Source organism: Cyanistes caeruleus, chromosome Z, assembly GCF_971803275.1.
Source record: "Cyanistes caeruleus chromosome Z, bCyaCae1.hap1.1, whole genome shotgun sequence".
Lineage (NCBI taxonomy): Eukaryota > Metazoa > Chordata > Aves > Passeriformes > Paridae > Cyanistes > Cyanistes caeruleus.
Genome location: NC_141732.1, coordinates 62,066,057 through 62,085,812, shown reverse-complemented (window position 1 = coordinate 62,085,812; position 19,756 = coordinate 62,066,057). Strand labels below are relative to the sequence as shown.

General features: G+C 41.3%; 2 protein-coding genes across 9 annotated transcripts in view; one reads left to right on the top strand and one right to left on the bottom strand.

Annotated features, from left to right (window-relative positions):
• NDUFAF2 (NADH:ubiquinone oxidoreductase complex assembly factor 2) overlaps positions 1–5,951 on the top strand; it is a 57,294-nt gene extending 51,343 nt beyond the window's left edge. For all 4 annotated transcript variants that reach the window (XM_086867121.1, XM_086867122.1, XM_086867124.1 and 1 more), the window contains one exon: positions 4,886–5,951. In XM_086867121.1, coding sequence (XP_086723247.1) covers positions 4,886–5,143 — 258 coding nt within the window. In that variant the 3' untranslated portion in view covers positions 5,144–5,951. The remainder of the gene's footprint in view (positions 1–4,885) is intronic.
• SMIM15 (small integral membrane protein 15) lies at positions 5,952–9,150 on the bottom strand. 5 transcript variants are annotated; one of them, XR_015280140.1, is made up of 3 exons: positions 8,670–8,800; positions 7,832–8,049; positions 5,952–7,752 (listed from the first exon to the last, which is right to left on the bottom strand). XR_015280140.1 is itself a non-coding variant. In XM_086867125.1 (3 exons), exons 1-2 carry the CDS (start codon positions 9,133–9,135, stop codon positions 7,861–7,863), a joined length of 426 nt encoding a protein of 141 aa, XP_086723251.1. In that variant the 5' UTR covers positions 9,136–9,150; the 3' UTR covers positions 5,952–7,752; positions 7,832–7,860. The 5 variants fall into 5 exon arrangements, 3 of the variants coding, with proteins under 3 accessions (XP_086723251.1, XP_023800328.1, XP_023800327.1); XR_015280139.1 differs by lacking the exon at positions 8,670–8,800 and adding an exon at positions 8,493–8,632; XM_086867125.1 differs by lacking the exon at positions 8,670–8,800 and adding an exon at positions 8,899–9,150.
• Between the last annotated feature and the right edge of the window lie 10,606 nt (positions 9,151–19,756).

Here is a 19,756-nt window from a genome sequence, read left to right as displayed (position 1 = left end):
TGATCATGCAGCTGTTACCAATACTAAGATGTCAGATTATGCAGAAGCTAGCAGTTTTGTGGATGAAAAACAGCTGCCTCAAACTCCACAAAGGGCTACTTTGGTATTTCCTTAATAATAATGTTCTTCAAGAAAACCTTACACATCACTTTTTTAAACTCTGCCTTCCTAAGGAGGGAAGACATGCAGCTCCAAACATTAGAAGTGTTAAAAACACCATACAACTTAAAATAATTACCGAAGCTGGACAACCTGCAGTGACAAAATGTCTTGTTTAACTTTCCACCTAAAAATAAACTGCAGAACATGTAGTTGAACCTAGCTCTTGGCATATCATCCTATTCCGTATGCTGGGAGCTGATGCATTTCAAAGTGAACATCTGCATGTATGGATTTCAACTATGTTAAAATATGGCTGGATATCTTAAGGCATTTTTTGTTTTTTAGTTTTGTAGCATAGCCCCAGTTCTTAGAGTTTTCTTGTGATAAAAATTTTGGAGGACATTTTTGATACTCTTTAGATGCCATGTACTTCCTGAGAATTGCTGGTTCAAAGAGCTTATATAATTTATTTGTACAAAAAGAAAGTGTTGGAAGAACAAGCTAATCCTTAAAAAGCTGCAGCTATCTGAAATAGAATATGTTCTCTGGGTTGGATAGAAAGATTTTGTACTTCCCTTAATGGTCGGAGCGTGTTGCATGTTCATGTACTTATATTTTAGTAGAAACTTTATTGGGGGCAGTTTATAGTAAAGATAGCCATCTTATAAAGTACTGTGGTTCATCTTGGAGGAGGAGAGGATATAAGTGTTCTGAATCTGACAATGTAACTTAAACAAAGGAAAAAACTCACAAACAAACTAGCTTTTAGCCCTAAGTTACTTTTTATAGTAAACCAGACAGTAAAGGATTGGGTAGCAGTGGAGTCTCAAAGTGAGAATATATTTGACCCATTTTTTCTAATATGCCAATTGACCCAGTGTATCCAATTCATATTTCAGTGTACATGTTAGCAGCATGAGTTTAATGCCAAAAATGAATGTGTATATTTTGTAGTAGAAAAATTTTTGTCCTGGTAGATTGTATAGAAAATTCTGAATAAGTCACTTCAGTTTGAGGTGGGTTTTTTGCATTTGCTAATAAGAATAATTTCTCATGTTGTTTTGGCTTTTTTTAAGATCCACTTTTTAATTTTACTATATCACAATTATACTTTGTCCACAGAAAGCTGATTGAAAGAGCCTTATTTGAGTTTGAAAGAGAACAGATTATGTATCAACATTTAAAATGGACTTGGAGCATTTGGCATTTAGTTACAGCTGCTCTTACCTGACTAAGATAACTTTATGTTGAAGTAATCACTTGAAGAGATTTTAAATTAATAATAGCTGTTCTCAGTAAGTAGGTTATGTTTATATTTTAATATATCACTTCCTATTGTTTTAGAGAAAAAGATTCAGTCTACAGTTATCACAAAGGTGTTTGCTTTACTTGTTCCTTAGTAGTAGTTTAATACAATTGGCATAGGAGTAATCCCCTTGAAATCAATAAGGTTGTGGTGGTTTTAAATAGGCATGTGGTAAATTGATAGAATTGAGAGATGCCACAGAGAAGTTTTGCTAATACAGACTACTGAAAATTTGGTCTTGTTATGCTTGGCAATATTTCTATTTGAGCATGTGAGAATTTTTACCCCTCTTCAGTCTGCAAAGTCATTTGTATATTGTGTATTTCCATTCAATTTCTATTTGTATGCAAAGGGTTCTGCCTATGTTCTGTGCATCTCTGAATTTAAGTACAGAGGCAACTGAGAACTAAGAAAAGGGGTTACTTTCTGTGGTACCTCTAATATAAGGAGCACTGGGTTTGTATGGCCAGGTTTTGGTAGTGGGACAGCTCCAGGGGTGGCTTCTATGAAAACCTACCAGAAATTTTCTCCATGTCTGGCAGAGATATTCCCAGCCAGTTCCAGGATGGACATGCCTCTAGTCAAGGCTGGGCACATCAGAAATGGTGGTAGTGCCTCTCTGATGACATATTTAAGGAGACTTGAAAAAGTTTTGCAGAGTTGCAGTTGTGCTGAGAGAAGAGCAGGGTGACAGCATGTGAGAGGAGCAGCCCTGCTGACACCCAGGGCAGTGCAGAAGGAGGGACAGGAGGTGCCCCAGGCACCGGAGCTGAGGTTCCCCTGCAGCCCCTGGTGCAGACCATGGGGAGGCAGCTGTGGCCCTGCAGCCCCTGGAGGTCCCAGGGGATGCAGAGATCCACCTACAGCCCATGGAGGTCCCAGGGGATGCAGAGATCCACCTGCAGCCCCTGGAGGTCCCTGGGGATGCAGAGATCCACCTGCAGTCCCTGGAGGAGACCCAGGCCACAGCAGGTGGATGCCATGGGAGGCCCGTGCTGGAGCAGGGTCCTGGCAGGACCTGGGGGGGACCCACACTGGAGCAGGCTGTGCCTAAAGTACTGCACTGCATGGAAGGGACCTGTATTGCAACAGTTTGGGGATGACTGTTGCATATGAGATGGATTCATATTGGAGAAGTTCATGGAGAACTGTCTCCCATGGGCAGGATCCCATGATGGTACTGGGGAAGGACTCCTCTCCCTAAGCAACAGCAGGAATGTATGATGAACTGACCATAACTTCCATTGCCTGCCTCCCTGCACTTGCTAGGGGGAGGAGACAGAGCTGGGAAGGAAGGGTGTTGCGAGGGGAAAGGTGATTTTAAGATCTTGTTTTACTTCTCATCATCCTGCAATAGGATTGAGTCTGTTTTGTTTGTGTATTTGGTGTGTGATCTCTCATAGTCCTTAACTTGTGAACTCTTCATTATATTTTCTCTCCTCTGTCCTCTTGTCACTGGGAGTGACAAGCTCTGGTGGGCATCTGGCATCCAGCTATGGTCAATTCCCAGCATAGGGTTTACTTTAATTACTGTTATTTAAATCATTCTTAGGTGTTCATAGTTGATATTTCAACACTTGTATCACATGTATTTTAACACCTAAATTACTAAAATCATGTCATAGTCTCTTGCTCACAGAGGAGTGTACTGGTAAATGTTCTTAACTCTCCCATATACTTGTAATCTGGATAAAATAATTCAGCCTTTCTCTTAATTCTGGAGGCCATCTCTATCCACATGGATGACTGGAAGGTGACCAGGAATAGTCAGTATGGATTCACTGCAGATAAATCATGCTTAACCAACCTGATTGACTTTGGTGATGGCAGAACTACCTGGACAGAGGAGGGGAGAGCAGTAGAACCTCGACGTCAGCAAGGCTTTTGACACTGTCGCTCACAACATCCTTGTCGGAAAACTGAAGAGGTGTGGGTTGGAGGAGAGGACAGTGAGGTGGATTGAGAACTGGCTGAATGGCAGAACCCAGAGGGCTGTAATCACTGGCACAGGTCTAGTTGGAGGCCTGTCACCGGTGGTGCTCCCCAGGGTTCAGTACTGGGCCCAGTATTGCTTAACTCACTCACCAGTCACCTGGGTGAAGGGACAGATGCCTCCTCAGCGAGTTTGCTGAGCACGCAGAGCTGGGAGGAACGGCCAAGACCCCAGAGTGCCGTGCAGCCCTTCAGAAGGACCTCAGCAGGATGGAGAGATGGGCAGAGAGGAATCATCTGATAATTCAACAAGGGTGAATGCAAGGTCCTGCACCTGGGGAGGAACAACCCCAGGCACCAGCACAGGCTGGGACTGACCTGCTGGGGAGCAGCTCTGTGAGTCCTGGTGCACAACAAGCTGTCCATGAGCCAGCAGTGTGTCCTGGTGGCCAGCAAGGCCAATGGGATCCTGGGGGGCATTAGGAAAAGCTTTGCCAGCAGGTGGAGGGAGGTGATCCTGCCCTTGTACTCATCCCTAGTGATGCCTCACATGGAATGCTGTGTCCAGTTTTGGGCTCCTCAGGACATGGAGCTCCTGGAGCAGATCTAGCAGAGGGCAGTGAATTTGATTAGGGGACTGGAGCATCCCTCCTACAAGAAAAAGCTGAAGAGAGATGACTGAATGGGGACATGATCAATGTCTACCAGTATCTGATGGGAGAGTGTCAAGAGGCTGGAGCCAGGCTCTGCTCGGTGGTGCCAAGCAATAGGACAAGAAGCAATGAGCAGCAACTGATGCACAGGGAGTTCCACCTAAATGTGAGGAGGAACTTCCTCACTGTGGGATTGACTGAGCACTGTAACAGACTGACCAGAGAGGCTGAGGAGTCTCCCTCACCGGAAATAATCAAGCACCATCTGGACACAATCCTGTGCCGTCTGCTCTGGCATGACCCCGCTGGAGCATGGAGGTTGAATGAAGTTGGACCAAATGACCCACTGTGCTATCTTCCAACCTGACCAATCTGTGATTTTGTGATTTTAGTTATTTATTTTGTAGTCTTACACTAGGTGAGACCCCAAAGGTTGCACTCTGTCCCAAAACTGCCCTGAGGCACAGGTACCTAGCGCCACAGGCATAGTGAATTACAGGAAGAGATGCAATTGATAAATAGCTGTAAGGATCAACTCCTACATAGGAAACAAGGAAAAAAGTAGCCTTACTTTTAATGTACTTTCACATTTGTTGATAACTGTATTTAATTTCTTGATTTATTCTTTTTGCTCCAATAGAATAGTGAAGCAGATTGTGGTGACAATGCAGTTTTTCTTCAACAAAATGATTCACACATAACCTTCTAAAATAAAGTTGAATTTGCAGTTGTGGAAAACCAACTAATTTTGCCACATTTTATTTTACTTTAATACCTGAAAATGGGGATTATAAAAATAAGAAAACAAATGACTGTTTAAAATGTTTTATTACAACACTGTGTATTGCACTTGCTTCTTACTTATCTAGTTATCTTTCTACTGTGTTCTTAGGAGATTCTAAGGAATGAAAATTACAGAGAAGAAATGAAGCAGAAAGTCAAGGAAGTATCTGAAAAGGATAAGCTGCTTCAGGCCAAGGAGTATGAGGAAGGACTTGTTGCTGAACCAAGTCATACTCAGGTTAAAGGCCATGCATCTGCCCCTTATTATGGAAAGAAGGAGCCCTCACAAGACCCCACAAGCACTGCAAATACCTTCCAGCCAGGTGCCTGGATGCCACCAGGCAGTGGGAGTAGTCAAAATAAATAAGCAATTTAACGGACAGATGTTGTTAATGGATAAATATGGTAACAGATGACATACACAGTTGTTATATACAATAGTAAAATAAAGTAGTATTATAAAGCAGTTTCAGTTACTTTTGCAGAACTATTGAAATAGGCTTAATCACAACAAAGTATTTGGTTTAGTGAAAAACAGGATGTGTTTCTCAGCCTGGTTATGACAGTTGCTGTTCATCAGTTACTCTTGAATTCAGAGTTAAAAGACTATCTAAATTTTCTTAAATTCTAAATTGTTTTTTTCCTTAAAGACTAATTTAGTTTTAAAACTGATCTTGAGGTGAGAATTGTACTCAGTACATTTTCCCAAACCTTGGCCAAGATCTCTCTTCAGAATAAATCCCTTGGCAGTGCCAGCGTGCTTTCTGCTGGCAAGCAGACGGAAAAGTTGATTTCATTAACAGGAATCACTGTGACCCTACACTGATTACACACTGTACTCATAGTAGAGATGTTCTTGTAACTTACAACAGTCAACATATTTGAATGTTTGATTTGCAGACAGCAATTTTCACAGGGTAAAATCAAGTTAAACTACATATAACTGCTATCATGGAAGCTAGAAGTAATTGGTAAAGCTGCTGGAAAATAGCACTAGGTCTGGGACAAGGGACTGTCATGAATATTTAACTAAATAAATTGGTTTTTATTCCTGGTATATCCATGGACTTCCCTAGATGTTTAGATAATTTTGGCCATAGTTTAGAGACATAAAATGTGCAGATGATTTGCTTAGAGACGTTTGAGAACTTCAAATAAAAACAGAGACCACACAATTTTTTTTCAAAAAGTATCAAATTTATTTACGGTGCGTATCCCTCATCCGTTTTCTTCCCTGTGTTTCAAGCTATGTAGGTATCAAAGGTCAAACACATTTTTTGACATATTTGACAACACCATACAAAACATGGAGACTTAATCTCACATATTTATAAAATGCCCAAATGTCATATTCTAATAATGCTTGCTTTCACCAACAAAATTGAAAGGGGTCAACTTCACACTTACTTAAAGTAATTTCAGTTAGACTCCCCAATTCTGATCCCCCTTGGTGTCAGCCAGCTCTTTAAGTCTCTTCAGTTGAACAATGGTATTATTTTAAGGTTTTATTTTTAAACCTGATCAAAGAGTAGCTGCAAGAATGCACAACTCTACGCTGCTGTTTAGAAATATGTGAAAAGTAAAATCTCAATGACTGCTACAAGTTCTTTTGAACTAGACTATGTAGAGGCCAACACAGACTATTATTAAAAAATTATTTGAAAAATTATTCAGTTCTGTTAAGAAGAGATTAATTGGAAATAAGGTTAAATAATTTTGATGTATTTACAACACAAACCTGACTTTTTTTTTATTATGTCAGCATCTTGCAACCTGTAAGGCAGCAGAGTTTCAAGGGCCATGAGAACAAAAGTCCTACCTAAATTCAATCCTTAGATCAAAGGTAGCCAGGTTAGCAAGCAGAACTGCTGTCACCTGCTTGTGCATCATCCTTGCACAGCCATCTGCTATAGGTCTCTGGGACTCAGAACAGTAGGCTACCAGGGTCTTTGGTCTCACCCCATTTATGGCTATTCTTTGAGACATAAGGAGTTCATGAAGGCAAAAACAAATTAGTTGTAGGTGGAGCATTCAGGTGATTGTTAGGGAAGACCAAACAACAGTACTGTATTTTACGGAACATGAGTGCCTTATGAGAAGTGACGCTAACAAGAAGCTAATACTAACACGCAGTTTCCTAGAACTTGAGCTAAAGGCTGTTGATGGCTTGTAGTTCAGGAAACAGGAAAAGCTAAGGTAGGTTATTTGTGCAGACAAGCACCACCATCAAAGACACTGCAGCAGCCACTGTGGGCACACACAGCCATAGGCAGTGACCTTAAAGGAAATCAGTCATGTCTGCTATCTAATGCTACAGCTAGCTTGTCTCTACAGCCCTGCTCAAGGTATGCCAAAACTTGCATTCGTGTAATCCAGTTTATTATTCACATTTTCCCCTAAACTTGACAATTTTAAGACACTTGTTAAGTCATAGCTCAGCTAAGAGAAAAAAAAAAATCTACCTTCAGAGCCACCCAAGAGGTTAATTTTTTAATTTAACATGCAAATTTAGAAAAGCAACCTGCACTGGAATACAAGTTGTAAATTAAATTACCCTAACAAGTGTCACTTGGGCAAATTTTAACACAAATCAGCAGGAAAAAAATACACTGGAAGTATTAAATTTCATACTTCAAGAAATAATAGGATCAAGTATTAAAGGACAGTTACAACACAAAATGTACAAGTATTTCATTTTAAAAGTGGATTCTTTGCACAAGGAAGGCCGTTTTGCCTGTTTAATCCTTCTTTGTTCGTTTGGCTTTTGCAATGTTCTCCTGGCGTTTCTGTTTCTTCTTCTGCTCTCGTTCCCGGGCCTCGATCATTTTCGCAAGCTTCCATGACAGTGCCGCACTAATTACAAACAGCGGCGTGAGAGCCAAGATCACGGTCGTGAGAAAGCCGTAGGGGTCCTTGGCAGCCCACTCCACGATGTACTCGGCCCAAGCCTTAATATCGAACATCTTTTCTGTTTTCCTATTGAGAAATATTGTGGGATATTTGAAAGAACAGTACTCAGCAAAATGAGTACTCAGCAAAATGAAAGCACACGTACACAAGAACAAAACGCAAGAAGTTCCACCTTCACATGGGGAAGAACAACTTTACACTGAGGGTGGCTGAGAACTGGAACAGGCTGCCCAGGGAGGTCATGGAGTTTCCCTCTGGAGATAGGCAAAGCTCACGTCGACAGGTTCCTGTGTCACCTGCTCTAGGCGACCCTGCCTTGGCAGTGGGGTTGGACTGGCCGATCCCCAGCGGTCCCTTCCAACCCTAGGATACCAAGTGACATTTTAATATAAGTTGTCATTATTGATAGTTGTTCGATATCAAAGTGAAGGGCTATTTTTGCTAGAAGTTAAAAGCAGTGCATAGCACGTGAAAGTGTAATACAAAGCATTGATCCGACATTAAAGTTCAGTGATTATAGAATAATTAGGCATTTAATCCAACAGAGTTGCAAATGCTACCAAGAATATACTGCTAAGTGGAAAAAGAGGCGGTCTGTGTCTCTCTGGAAGTGAAGGAAAGCCAGCCCGGTTGGTTTGTCTGTGTAGGTTTCAGCAGGGAGGCGCGGAGTGTTTTTGGGTGCTGTACTGCCGGCAGCGGGGCAGCCAAACCCACCGCAGCGCCTCCCTGGCGAACAGCTCCACCGCCTCCCTGGAGCCTCCCTCCCTCCCTCCCTCCTTCCCCCGCCGCGGCCGGCACCGCCTCACCTGCGGCCCGGGCACCCTCCGGGCCTGCCGAGCGGCGGAAGGGCGAGCCGAGCTCCCCGCGGAGAGAACGCGCGGGCCGTGAGGGGACCGGAACGCGGCCCCGCCGCCGGCGCCCCCGCCCGAGCCGCGCTCCCGGGGCCGCCCCCCGCCCGCCCGCCCGGCGCTGCCCCGCGGTACCGCGGCCCTGCAGGGCTCCGGGACTGCGGGCGGAAACAGGAAGGAGGCGCCTGCCCCGCCCAGCCCGGCCGGGCGGCAGCGGCAGCGGCAGCGGCGGCAGGGCCCGCCCGCCGCGGGGCTGGAGCGGCCCCGTCCGCGCTGCCTTCCCCCGCCCCGCCCGGCGCCAGCCGCGCTGCCAGCCCATTGAGAAAAAAAGCTGTAAGCCGGGAAGAGGGCGTTTCCGAGGTACCCGGATGGGTAGTTCACGGTGTGGAGTAGCCTCTGGAAGCGGGAATGCCGCTGGCAGCGGAGCCGGGAGCCCCGCGGTGTCTCCGTGCGCTCGGCCCGGCTGGCGCCGCTCGCTGCGAGAGAGCAGGACGCGGGTGCCCTGCCAGGACCTCGGCGAGATGCCACCTCTCTGTCCTGGTCCTTTTGGGACTGCTGACCCGCTCGGGTGGGCGCACCGTGGCTCCTCTCGGGGCCACATGGCCGCTGGCTATTGCACTGCTCCCCACTGCACTGACCTCAGCAAAAATACTCAGCCGACCTCCGTTTATTCTGAGCCTTTAATATGCTCGTACTGAAAAATCAATTAAAAAAAAAATCCTGTTTTGCCTTTGTATGTTACACCAAGCCTGCTCCCTTTGCACAGGCACACAGATATGAATAACAGCTTCGTTATGTTTCCAAGGCAAGGAAAAGTGTAGATTTTGCATTAGGTTAATGCATGAGAGGATGTTGCATTTCCTCAAAAATCCTGAACAGGATCAGTTCTCTGTACTATACCGGCAAATGCCACCACTGCAATCTGCTTTCATATATCTTTTTTCTGTGTTAATATTTATATTATTTCAAGGGCAGAAAACAGGCAAATAAAAATCTATTTTCCTAAAGAGTTATTGACAGGACACCCGACTAATAATCTAGATGGCTTTAGTTTCAGTCTGTGGAATGAATTTTTTGCAATGTGGAAAAATCCTTTACTTCTGTGTTGTTATTAAAAGCCTGACGGAGGGGAGGGGAGGGGCCCTACAAGTATCATCTGGTACAACTGCCTGGCCACTTCAGGGCTGACCAAAATCTTCACCGTGTTGTTAAGAGCTGCACCCTGAGGAACACTGCTGGTGGCTGGTCACCAGCCAGATGCAGCCCCAGTCACTGCACCCCGCTGAGCTCTGCCCTTCAGCCAGGTCTTCACCCAGCACACTGTGAACCCACTGTTGGACATCATGTTCAGAAGGATGATGTGAGGGGCAATATCAGAAACTTTAATCCAAGTTTAATCCATTAAAAATCCTTAATCCTTCCTAAATCCAGGAAAACTACATCTACATCCTTCCCTTCACCCACTAGGCAAGTGACCTTGTTGTAGAAGGATATCAAATCAGCCATATAGGACCTTCTTTTTGTGAAACTTTGTTGACTCTGCCTGATGATTGCATTATTCTTCAAGTGCCGTTCAACAGCCAGTGTGATCTTCTCCATCATTTTTCCAGGTACTAACATTGTACCAACAGGTCTTCCTGGATCTTCCCTCATGCCCTTTTGTAAATTGGCTAGCTTCCAGTCCAGGGCACCCAGAGACTCCAAAATCTTTGGGAGCTATCTCTGTACCCCTGTTACTCAGCTGTTTATGTAAGCATTAAAAATCTCACAGAAGTTATGGGTCCATTTCTGGTCTATGGCTTGTAAATCTTGTCAAAATATAACAATATCAGTTTACTGGATCTTGGATACTGTTTCTGAGATGTTGTATCTAATGGTATCACAATACATTTTTGGGTGGCTGTGTAGCTAAGTTAAAAGTAGGTGGGCTATTACGTAAGTATATCCTATTTCTGGTAAAATTGCATATTCAGCTAGAGGGGACACAGTTACATTTCTGATGCTTGAATGTCAGATTCATCTGACAGATACAGATACATCTTCCAAAATAAGCACTGACTTAGTCACCAGCTATATACAAGCTTTTTAATATAACCACTGCAAAATTAATTTCCAGTTCCAGTCTTTCACATAATAGAAATTGTCTCATCTGTCTGTCTTTCAATGTTTTCTCTGCCTTATTGTTTTAAAGTGGAAAAGTACCTGATTCATTGTGGTAGGGAAGAAAAAAAAGGCAGGGATTTTAAATTCGCTTTTCCTCGAAAACAGATCTTACATAATTGCTTTTCCTGCTGTCCTTCTCTCCCTAACAGCTTGTGAAGCTATTCACTGATTTTATTGGAAAAGTCTTGTACATGAAAGTTTTAGTCCTTTTAAGATCTGTGAAAACACATGGCTAGGTAGAGAGAACAGGCCCAGACTACCACCTCCACTGAAAGCTGCACTGCATCTTTAATAAGAATGAAAAGATGTTATGGGAATACTACCAGATGGGGAGGCTTCATTTGTGGCTTGCACTTTACAAAATTCAGAATATTTCAACCACAAGGTTGATCGGGATACTTGTTTTGGTTTTCTGAATTTATCAGCTGTTGTTTAGGTAATCAAAGAGAGAACAGAAATTTCAGAATTAACTACAACTTCAACAAAACATCACAACCCTTAGTACACCATTGGAATACTTAAAGACCACATTAAGCATGTGTTTATGTTAGCCATCATTTTGTCACTGAATTGCTACTTTGCAAATCTGCTCTTTCTTTTACATCTAATCTAGAATTCCTTTAAGTGACCCTGTTTTGTTATTTATAGTCATGTATGTGCCTATGCATACATGTATGTGTGTATTTTAAGACAGTCATTAATTTTGTATCTGTCAGGGAAGGATCCACTGATCAAAGATCACAACGAGGGAGTGGGCAGGGAAATGGAAACAGCACTCCAAAAATCCAGAAATAATAAAATAGGAGACAATGCTGGGAATGCAATACAGGCATGAAAAAAAGGGAGAGTTACTTGCATGACAGCAAAGCCTTTCTCACACCAGCAGTGACTGAAAGGTCTGTGAAGTGTTTGGTTGTGAGTGGTGAAGACAAGCTCTGAGTAAATGAATTCATTTCACTCAGATGTGTTGGCACGTATCAGTAGTCCAGAATCTTTCTGTAAAAGGAAGCTGCTAAGTAGTTCCCTCAGTGTAATCTCTAGCTACCCTTCTCTCATTTGTACAGTCTGAGGATAAACTAGTTCTGTGAAACTAGGGGTTTTTCTACATACAAGATGAATTCTCCAGTAATCCTTAGGTATACTTATTAATGTCCTGGGCATGGTGTAGTCCACTTGCTGAATATCTCTGTTTTTAGAAGAGCTATGTAGAATTCTGTTGCAGACAGGTAGAGAAATTATGAAAGGTCTCATAAAATCAAGCCTTGCTCTGCTAAATTAATAGCTGGCCTATTGTTTTGAAGTGCAAGTAAGTACTTTGCAGGTTCCCATGCAAAAACAATCTTGGTATGAGAGGTCTGTTAATTCAACAAACTATTCTTGGGTGAAAAACAACTAGCTCCTGCATAAACAGCAAGATCTGTCTCATGAGAATCAGTAAAAAAAATATGTAAACTCACTAAAAATACAGAAGTTTGATAGGTATGCAAGATACCATGTATCACAGAATCACTAGGTTGGAAGAGACCTTCAAGATCATCGAGTCCATCCCATGCCCTAACGCCTCATCTAAACCTACCAATGAACTAAGTGTGAATGTATTGTCCACCAATAAGACCTGACACAGTACCTTCTGGTAGTCCTGTAAAATATAAAATATGAACTATACAATAAATAAATACTCGGCTTCATGAAGAAAATGTAGTCCTGGATTATTTATTACAACAGAATTCTTGTGCCACAGCACAATGATAGGGTTTTTTAGACATTTTAAAGATGTGGTTGAACAGTAAAAAGACTTAATTTTTTTCTCCAGCCTGTTGAATAGCTTATCTATGAAAGATTTATTGACAGTTTTTTTACCATGTATGATACATTCACAACATGTGCCAGCCAATAAACATTCTGTTTTTCACAATTGTACTTAAGCCTACAAAACTCTTTTGCAGCGCTGTGAATTAAGGATTTTTTTCTGCTACAAATCTTTAAGAACGTTGGTGTTTCATGTTGAAATGGATTTTCAGTCTGTCTTTATTCTGTAAATTGCACAATCAACCCCAAATATTTGTAGTTTGGTTATCATTCCCAACAGTTAGGTATGAGTATTCAAGATGAAAGTGGTGAAAATCATGATTAATACTGCTGTACTAAATTCACTTCAAACAACCCTTATGAATTGTTCTACTCCTATATATATTCAAGGATAGGACATGTTGGGAGTGTGCATGACCCAAAGGTTAACATGCTGCATGCTTTTCTGTACAAGATACAAAACCAGAACATAGAAGTACATTTGTCTAAAATTTGATTAAGAATGATCAAATGCTTCTGTGCACTAGGTGAACTCATTTATGTAATAGCATTGCTTTTACTACTGTTGTAATGAATATTATAACTGAAGAACTAAAGTGAATGACGCCTTACTCTAGCCTTCATTTGTTCCTATTATAGGTCTTACTGCAGTTCAAAAAGGAAAAAGGATTATTCAAGATAGAAAAAGAGGCTATTCAAATGGTAGGGATCTTTTAATCTTCTGAATCATTACTGCATTCTGTTATGTTCATGATTGATGCAGGTATTAATTGACTTCTAGAATTGTGCATTATATTAAAGGGAAGGAGAGAAAAAAAATCATTCTCTATAAAGCCTTGTAAATCCTCAGACCTTTTTCCAGAGGGAGCTCATTGTAGCAGGTCAGGTAAGAAACAGGAATCAGACATACCAGCAGTGACATTAGGCTTGGGCTGGTTTGGAAAATGTTAGGCATGCCCACAAAAGTCTCATATACATTTCAAAAAAGTTGAAAAGCAATGGAAAAAGATTAGTACCTCTGAACAGTAATTCAGGCCCTCCACAATGCAAATCAAACCCTGAAGTTGCCTGCTAATGCTCACAGACCATGGATGGTCCTAAGGACTGAGCTTTAAATACCTCAGTGAAATGCCAAATTGAAGTACAGGGAATACAAACCAAACAGCATATCTTCCAGTGAATCAACTCCATGTATAGTAGGTGCTAATATTTATTCACTTTCTTAAAATACTTTGAGGTTTGTGAATAAAAGAAACAGTGTTAGCATGACTATTAGTTAAACTTCTACAATTCAGGTTTTCCTTGATTTTGTAGAAGCTTGAGTTTAACGAGCAATTTATGTCTGTTATAAAGCTATGTGAAAGTAAAGGTTTTAAATACAACTTTTTCAAGTTCAGGAAGTCAGGTTTCATTTCTAAAACTTCTATTAATGTTTTTACCCTATTCCTTTTTGTAGATGTTGGTATCTCTAATGTGCAGCTAGACATTGCAAAACTGTGTACAACTGAGTTAATTTTTGTGGCTTCTTCAGCTGACAAAACAAAATTGAGAGGAGTAATTGACATTTAAGTCTTAAATGACATCCTTTTTGAACTGGACTGATGTAGACTCTAAGGTAAGACAACTAGAGTGTACACAAGTCCTTTATATGTTCTGAGAACTAGAGAACAAGAAGCCACACTTCTATCCAACCACCACATTTCATCATGGGAAAGCTGAGCACAATTATTGTTTTCATAGTTTCTTTCCAAGAGCAGTAAGAAGTAACCATATTGTTTCATTGAGTGTTACAGCTGCTTTCTGCAGGTCACACTGTCCCTAACTGGAGCTGAAAAAATGTCCCAGGGTAGTGTCTGCAGCAACCTCTTTTGTTGAATCATCATGATCCGCATATTTTGCAATAATGAGTTCCTGATACTTCAGTAACAATAATAATTGTACTGTTTATTGTTTCAGTACTCTGAAGTGTTCATTACATCGTCAGGGTACATCTCACAGCAGATATAATCACCTCCTGTGACTTCCTTTTTTTTCAGGGCACCAGGAAATCCAGGGTAGAAGTGAAGTTTGAGACTCTCATAATAAGATATACTTTAATGAATCAGGACTGCTGTAATAGCAAGGCACCCTAATTCTAATTCCTTATTCCTTTTTGGGCAACTAGACATCATGGTACATTTTTCCTGTGTGTTTTATATCTGTCATTTTCCATATGAACGTGGCAGAACCTTTTCATGTTTATGTGTGCTTATAAAGTTTACATTTTTTACAAAGTATAGTGATCTCTCTGCTGTTGAAAGACACTGTATAAATCTTCAGTACTGATAATGAGGGCCAATTCCAGAATTAAGTTAATTTAGAAAAGTAATATATGCATGAGTCACTGAGATCTGAAAGACAGCCAGCATTGTTGGCTGCTTCCTGCTCTGTCTTATATGGCAAGAAACTGTTTCAGTGGTGGCCTGTACCTTATACAAATTCTTAGCTCTATGAAATTGAATGCTTTAGCAATCTGTAGCATTATGTGTACATCCCTCTTGCTTTCTGCTTGTTAGCAAAGAAGTCCTTTGCAAAACAAAAAGAAAATTCTAATAAGTTCCCTTACTTAGTTTTCATGCTAGAATTAAACACCAAAAGCTTTTCAGCTCATTCTTAGCAAAGAAGAATGATTAAACATAAATTAACCTCATCACAGTTAGAATATCTAAACATCAGCTAGCCTTGATGCTGATTTTGTTGTCTGAAGTACCTCAGCTTCAGGAACACATGTTTAAATTTGACTGCATGATAATCAGAAAAGAAAAGGAATTCCACTACTATGGAATTTGTACTCATTTATCTCTTCTTCAGATTATAGGAAATAGTGTTCTTAAAAGAGCCTTCACAGCTGAGAAATCTCACAGACATAAATGTACCTTCACCATAACAATGGGGGTCAGTTTTGCCAACGTGAAAATGTATGTTATTGAAATTGAATTGCTTATGATACACTTATCAGTTTGGGTAGGTGTCAGCTTGTCTGTCCTTGCCTAGCTTTGCCTGTGCCAAACATATGGAGTATACTTTTAGAATAACATCACTAAGAAAAAACAACCAAATAAATATGTATAGCATAGATTGTCACCAAATGCAGTAGCAGACATCTGATTTGTTTAGAACCAGCTTGACAGTGTAGCTTACAAAGCTCTGAGAGTGGAAAGTTACTGTCAGGATGTTTCATGCTGCAAAAAAAATCAAGTGCTTTTCCCTCAACTCTTTCTCCATTCTAAGGCATAGAAGAGCAGTAGATTCCAATGCTCATCTGACTCCCTTGGTAGCCGAAATTCTATGTAAGAGGTGAGGTATGCTTTTAAAGGTAGAGGTATTCCTCTCTTATGCTTTTTAAGAGCTCTGCCCACAGAACGAGGATGAGGATTTATTCTGTTCCCTGCCATACTGAGCAGGGAAGGCCACTTAGAGAGCAGACAAGCCAGGGCTGAAGGCAGGCAGGACACTGGCAAGGGTGCAGTCCCACAGTACCTGAGCATGAAGAGCAGGGCGGGTCTAGTGATGGCATCAAGGCTCAGATCACTGACCAGACCACCAGGCAAGCCCATAGGGATGAGGCAGTCCAAGATCAAGACAGAGTATCCAGTGATCAGGTCAGTATCCAGGATCAGAGCCAAGGGGCTGGAAGGCGGAAGACAAAGCACAAGCAGAGACTGAGAGCATGAGCCTGAGCTTTGAAGCAGCTCTACAGCAAAAGTGGACAGAAGCCCACCACCTTTTTCTCACACCTTTGTTTCTGGGCACATTCTGACTCAAGGTCACAGAGCTGCATGAAGCCAGTGGTGAGCTTGAGCCTTAGGCAGCTAAATCATAGAATCAGAGAAACACCAAGTATCTCCAGCTAGAAGGGAGCTTGCAGGATCATCAAGCCCAACTCTCTGCTTCTTGCAGGACTGTTTAAAACTAAATCTAATAATGACTAAAAGCATCCTCCATGTGCTCCTTGACCTCTGGTAGGCTTTCTGTCATGATCATTGCACTGGGGAGTCTGTTTGAATGACTGGCCACCCTCTCAATGAAGAACCATTTCCTAATGTACAATCTGAATTTTTCCTTAATGCAGCTTGGTTCCAATTCCTTGTGTCCTATCACTGGGACCAGAGAGAAGATCAGGACTACCACCTCCACTGCTCTCCTGGAGGTTGTTCTGCCAGGAGTTTCCCCCCTCACCTTTATCTTCTCCAAGCCAAAGAAGCCAAGTGAACTTAGCTGCTGCTCCTAAGTTTAACCCTCAGGATCCTTCCCTATCATGGCCACTCTCCTCTGGACATACTCTAGTGGTTTGATGTTCTTCATATATTGAGTTGTGCAAAACTTTGAACACTCTTTGAGGTGAGACCATGGTTCCTGGAGAAGAGATGCACTTGGGGCCCTAATAAAGCTTGGTATTCCATCTGCATCTCTATTTAATCTCAGTTGCCCTCCTTTGATGTCTAGAGAAAGAAATTAAGATCCATACCTGTAGTTTTGGCCGTGATAAGGTGAACCCATAGCTGAAACAAGTTAATAAGCTGGTCCCCAGCATTACTCACCAAAGCTTTCATGTGAGGGACCACTACTCATATGGATTTATTTGCTCTCTGACAGTTCTGTTGAAATTACCTGGTTTAAAAACCTGCTTGAGATAACCTGCTTAGGGACTTCTTAAGATTAAATGTATAATTTAACAGAACTGGGTGAGGGAGCAATTACATATACACCAATGCTGATAGGTCTTGGGAGGCAAACAGTGCAAACTGACTGTATCTAGATCAGGATGAATGAAATATCTGTACATTCTTCATGCTCTAAAAGTCCTAGTTTTGAAAATTAAGACTAGAAACTATCTTCTGAATGGATTAGTCTTATTGCAAGCAATTGTGTGAAACTGCCTTCTAACACTTTTGATAACACATCAAATTCAACCTCTAAACCAAGAGGAAAATTCTGTTACTGCAGAATTTCTCTATTTTGAAGGTTTTTAACATTTAAATTTCTGATCTGTGTTTATGGCTAGTTTATAAAGGTTGGTTAGTTGGTTGGGTGATTGGTTGGTTGGTTGGTTAGTTGGTTAGTTGGTTGGTTGGTTGGTTGGTTGGTTGGTTGGTTGGTTAGTAGGTTAGTTGGTTGGTTGGTTGGTTGGTTGGTTGGTTAGTTGGTTAGTTGGTTGGTTGGTTGGTTGGTTGGTTGGTTGGTTGGTTAGTTGGTTAGTTGGTTGGTTGGTTGGTTGGTTGGTTGGTTGGTTAGTAGGTTAGTTGGTTGGTTGGTTGGTTGGTTGGTTGGTTGGTTGGTTGGTAGGTTGGTAGGTTGGTTGGTTGGTAGGTTGGTTGGTTGGTTGGTTGGTTGGTTGGTTGGTTGGTAGGTTGGTTGGTAGGTTGGTAGGTTGGTTGGTTGGTTGGTTGGTTGGTTGGTTGGTAGGTTGGTAGGTTGGTTGGTTGGTTGGTTGGTTGGTTGGTTGGTTAGTTGGTTGGTAGGTTGGTTGGTTGGTTGGTTGGTTGGTTGGTTGTTTTTGATGCCAACATCATCCTCTAGGTTCACAGAATCACAGAATGGTTGAGGTTGTAAATGATCTCAAGATCATCTAGTCCAACTTGAGCTAGAGTCATCTGAAGCAAGATGTTCAAGACCATATCTAGCAGAGTTTTGAGCATCTTTTGGGGGTGGATACTCCACAACCTCCCTGGGTAATCTGTTCCAGTGGTCAGCTGCCCTCGCAGTAAGAAAGTGTTTTCTTACATTAGGAAAGGAATTTCCTGATTCATGTTCATTGCTGCTGGTCCTTCCTTTGGGCACCAGTGGGAAGAGTCTGGCTACATCTTCTCTGCCCCCCTTCTGTTCCTCCCTGGTCAGGTATCTGTACAGGCTGGTAATATCTCTCTGAGCTTTCTCCTCTCCAGGCTGATCTGTGCTGGCTCATGCATCCTTGCTTCACATGATAAATACTCCAATCCCTGAATTATCTTTGTATACATTCTCTGGCCTTGCTTTGATCTCCTTGTCTCACTTGAACAAGAGAATGTAGAACTGAGCACAACACTCCAGATACCAAGTTTTGTCAAAAGACTTTACTTTTTATGCCAGACTTATTAATAAAGAAAATTTTAAAACCCAGTTTTTCAAGGTTAATCCATTCAACTAGGGAAATTTTAACTTTATTTTTCATTAGTAAATGTTGCCACCTACCATTTCTTTACCTGCAGTGAGCCCCTATTTTTATTCAATTTATTTTGCTTACAGAGTTTCTTCTGTTAAAAAAAAAATGTGTTGGGTAATATGTATCTTTCTTAAATTGTGTTTAATATCTTCTTCCTTCATTAAAAAATATTGTAACTAATTAAAAGATAAATAAATTATTGAAAGGAACAGAGAAAGTATGAATGATTTTAGAAATTTTTAAAGAAGTTTTACTAGATGGCCCAAAATCAAAAATTAGATAATGCAATCTAAAAAAAAAAACCCACATAGAAAGGAAACTAAACTCACTGCTTCAGAAATAATATATATCAAGAACAGGAAAACTAAGCATTAATTCTTATTCTATAGCAGAAGGTAAGAATTACGGAAAGGTGGTAAAACATGCAAGGCAGATGAGCTTATAGCCAGCAGAGTTAAGGGTAGCTAGGAGGCTTGATTATATTTTCTTCTAATGAAAGAATTTGTCTGGGATGGGTTGAAATATTTAGTAAATATTTATTATCTACATCTGGTGAAGAGCCTTGTTTATGGCCTAATATATGTGAACACTTATTTATTAAAGGATAGGACAGGTATACATATCTCAAAAGGACCCTTTTATGGGGAAAGAATGATTCTACAAAAAGCTGGTTCAAGGAAATCTCATAGCTGGAATCAAACAGCATCTCGACAGGGTGGCCACAGGGGACTTCATCTATGACACATTTAGTGAATATTCTGTTAAATTGAAACTGGTGCTCCTAGTGGCAACAATGCCTGTTGGTGGTGGCAGCTAAAGAAAATTTCTGTCTCCTATATGTAGTTTTTATTTCCAATTAAAAACCATAATTTTATCACTACTGCTTCTGAAACAGTCTTAGTCAATAGTATGCTACACTGTGTAATAATCCTCCAGATTAAGAGACAGGACTTTTTTGTGAGTCTGTTTCACTTTATTTCCCAACAATGATATCTTTCATCTAGCTTGGATGATGAGGTTCATGCTCTGTGTCACACCTCTCCAAGCTGTTTGTTCTGTTATTGTACAC

Bases quoted from the DNA above. Each gene is read 5' to 3' on its own strand.
- SMIM15 (XM_086867125.1), bottom strand. From the start codon at position 9,135: ATGTGGCCCCGAGAGGAGCCACGGTGCGCCCACCCGAGCGGGTCAGCA. The intron at 8,050-8,898 runs GTACCTCGGAAA...TTGGTATCCTAG, and splicing joins ACCGTGAACTACCCATCCGG to GGTTGGAAGGGACCGCTGGG.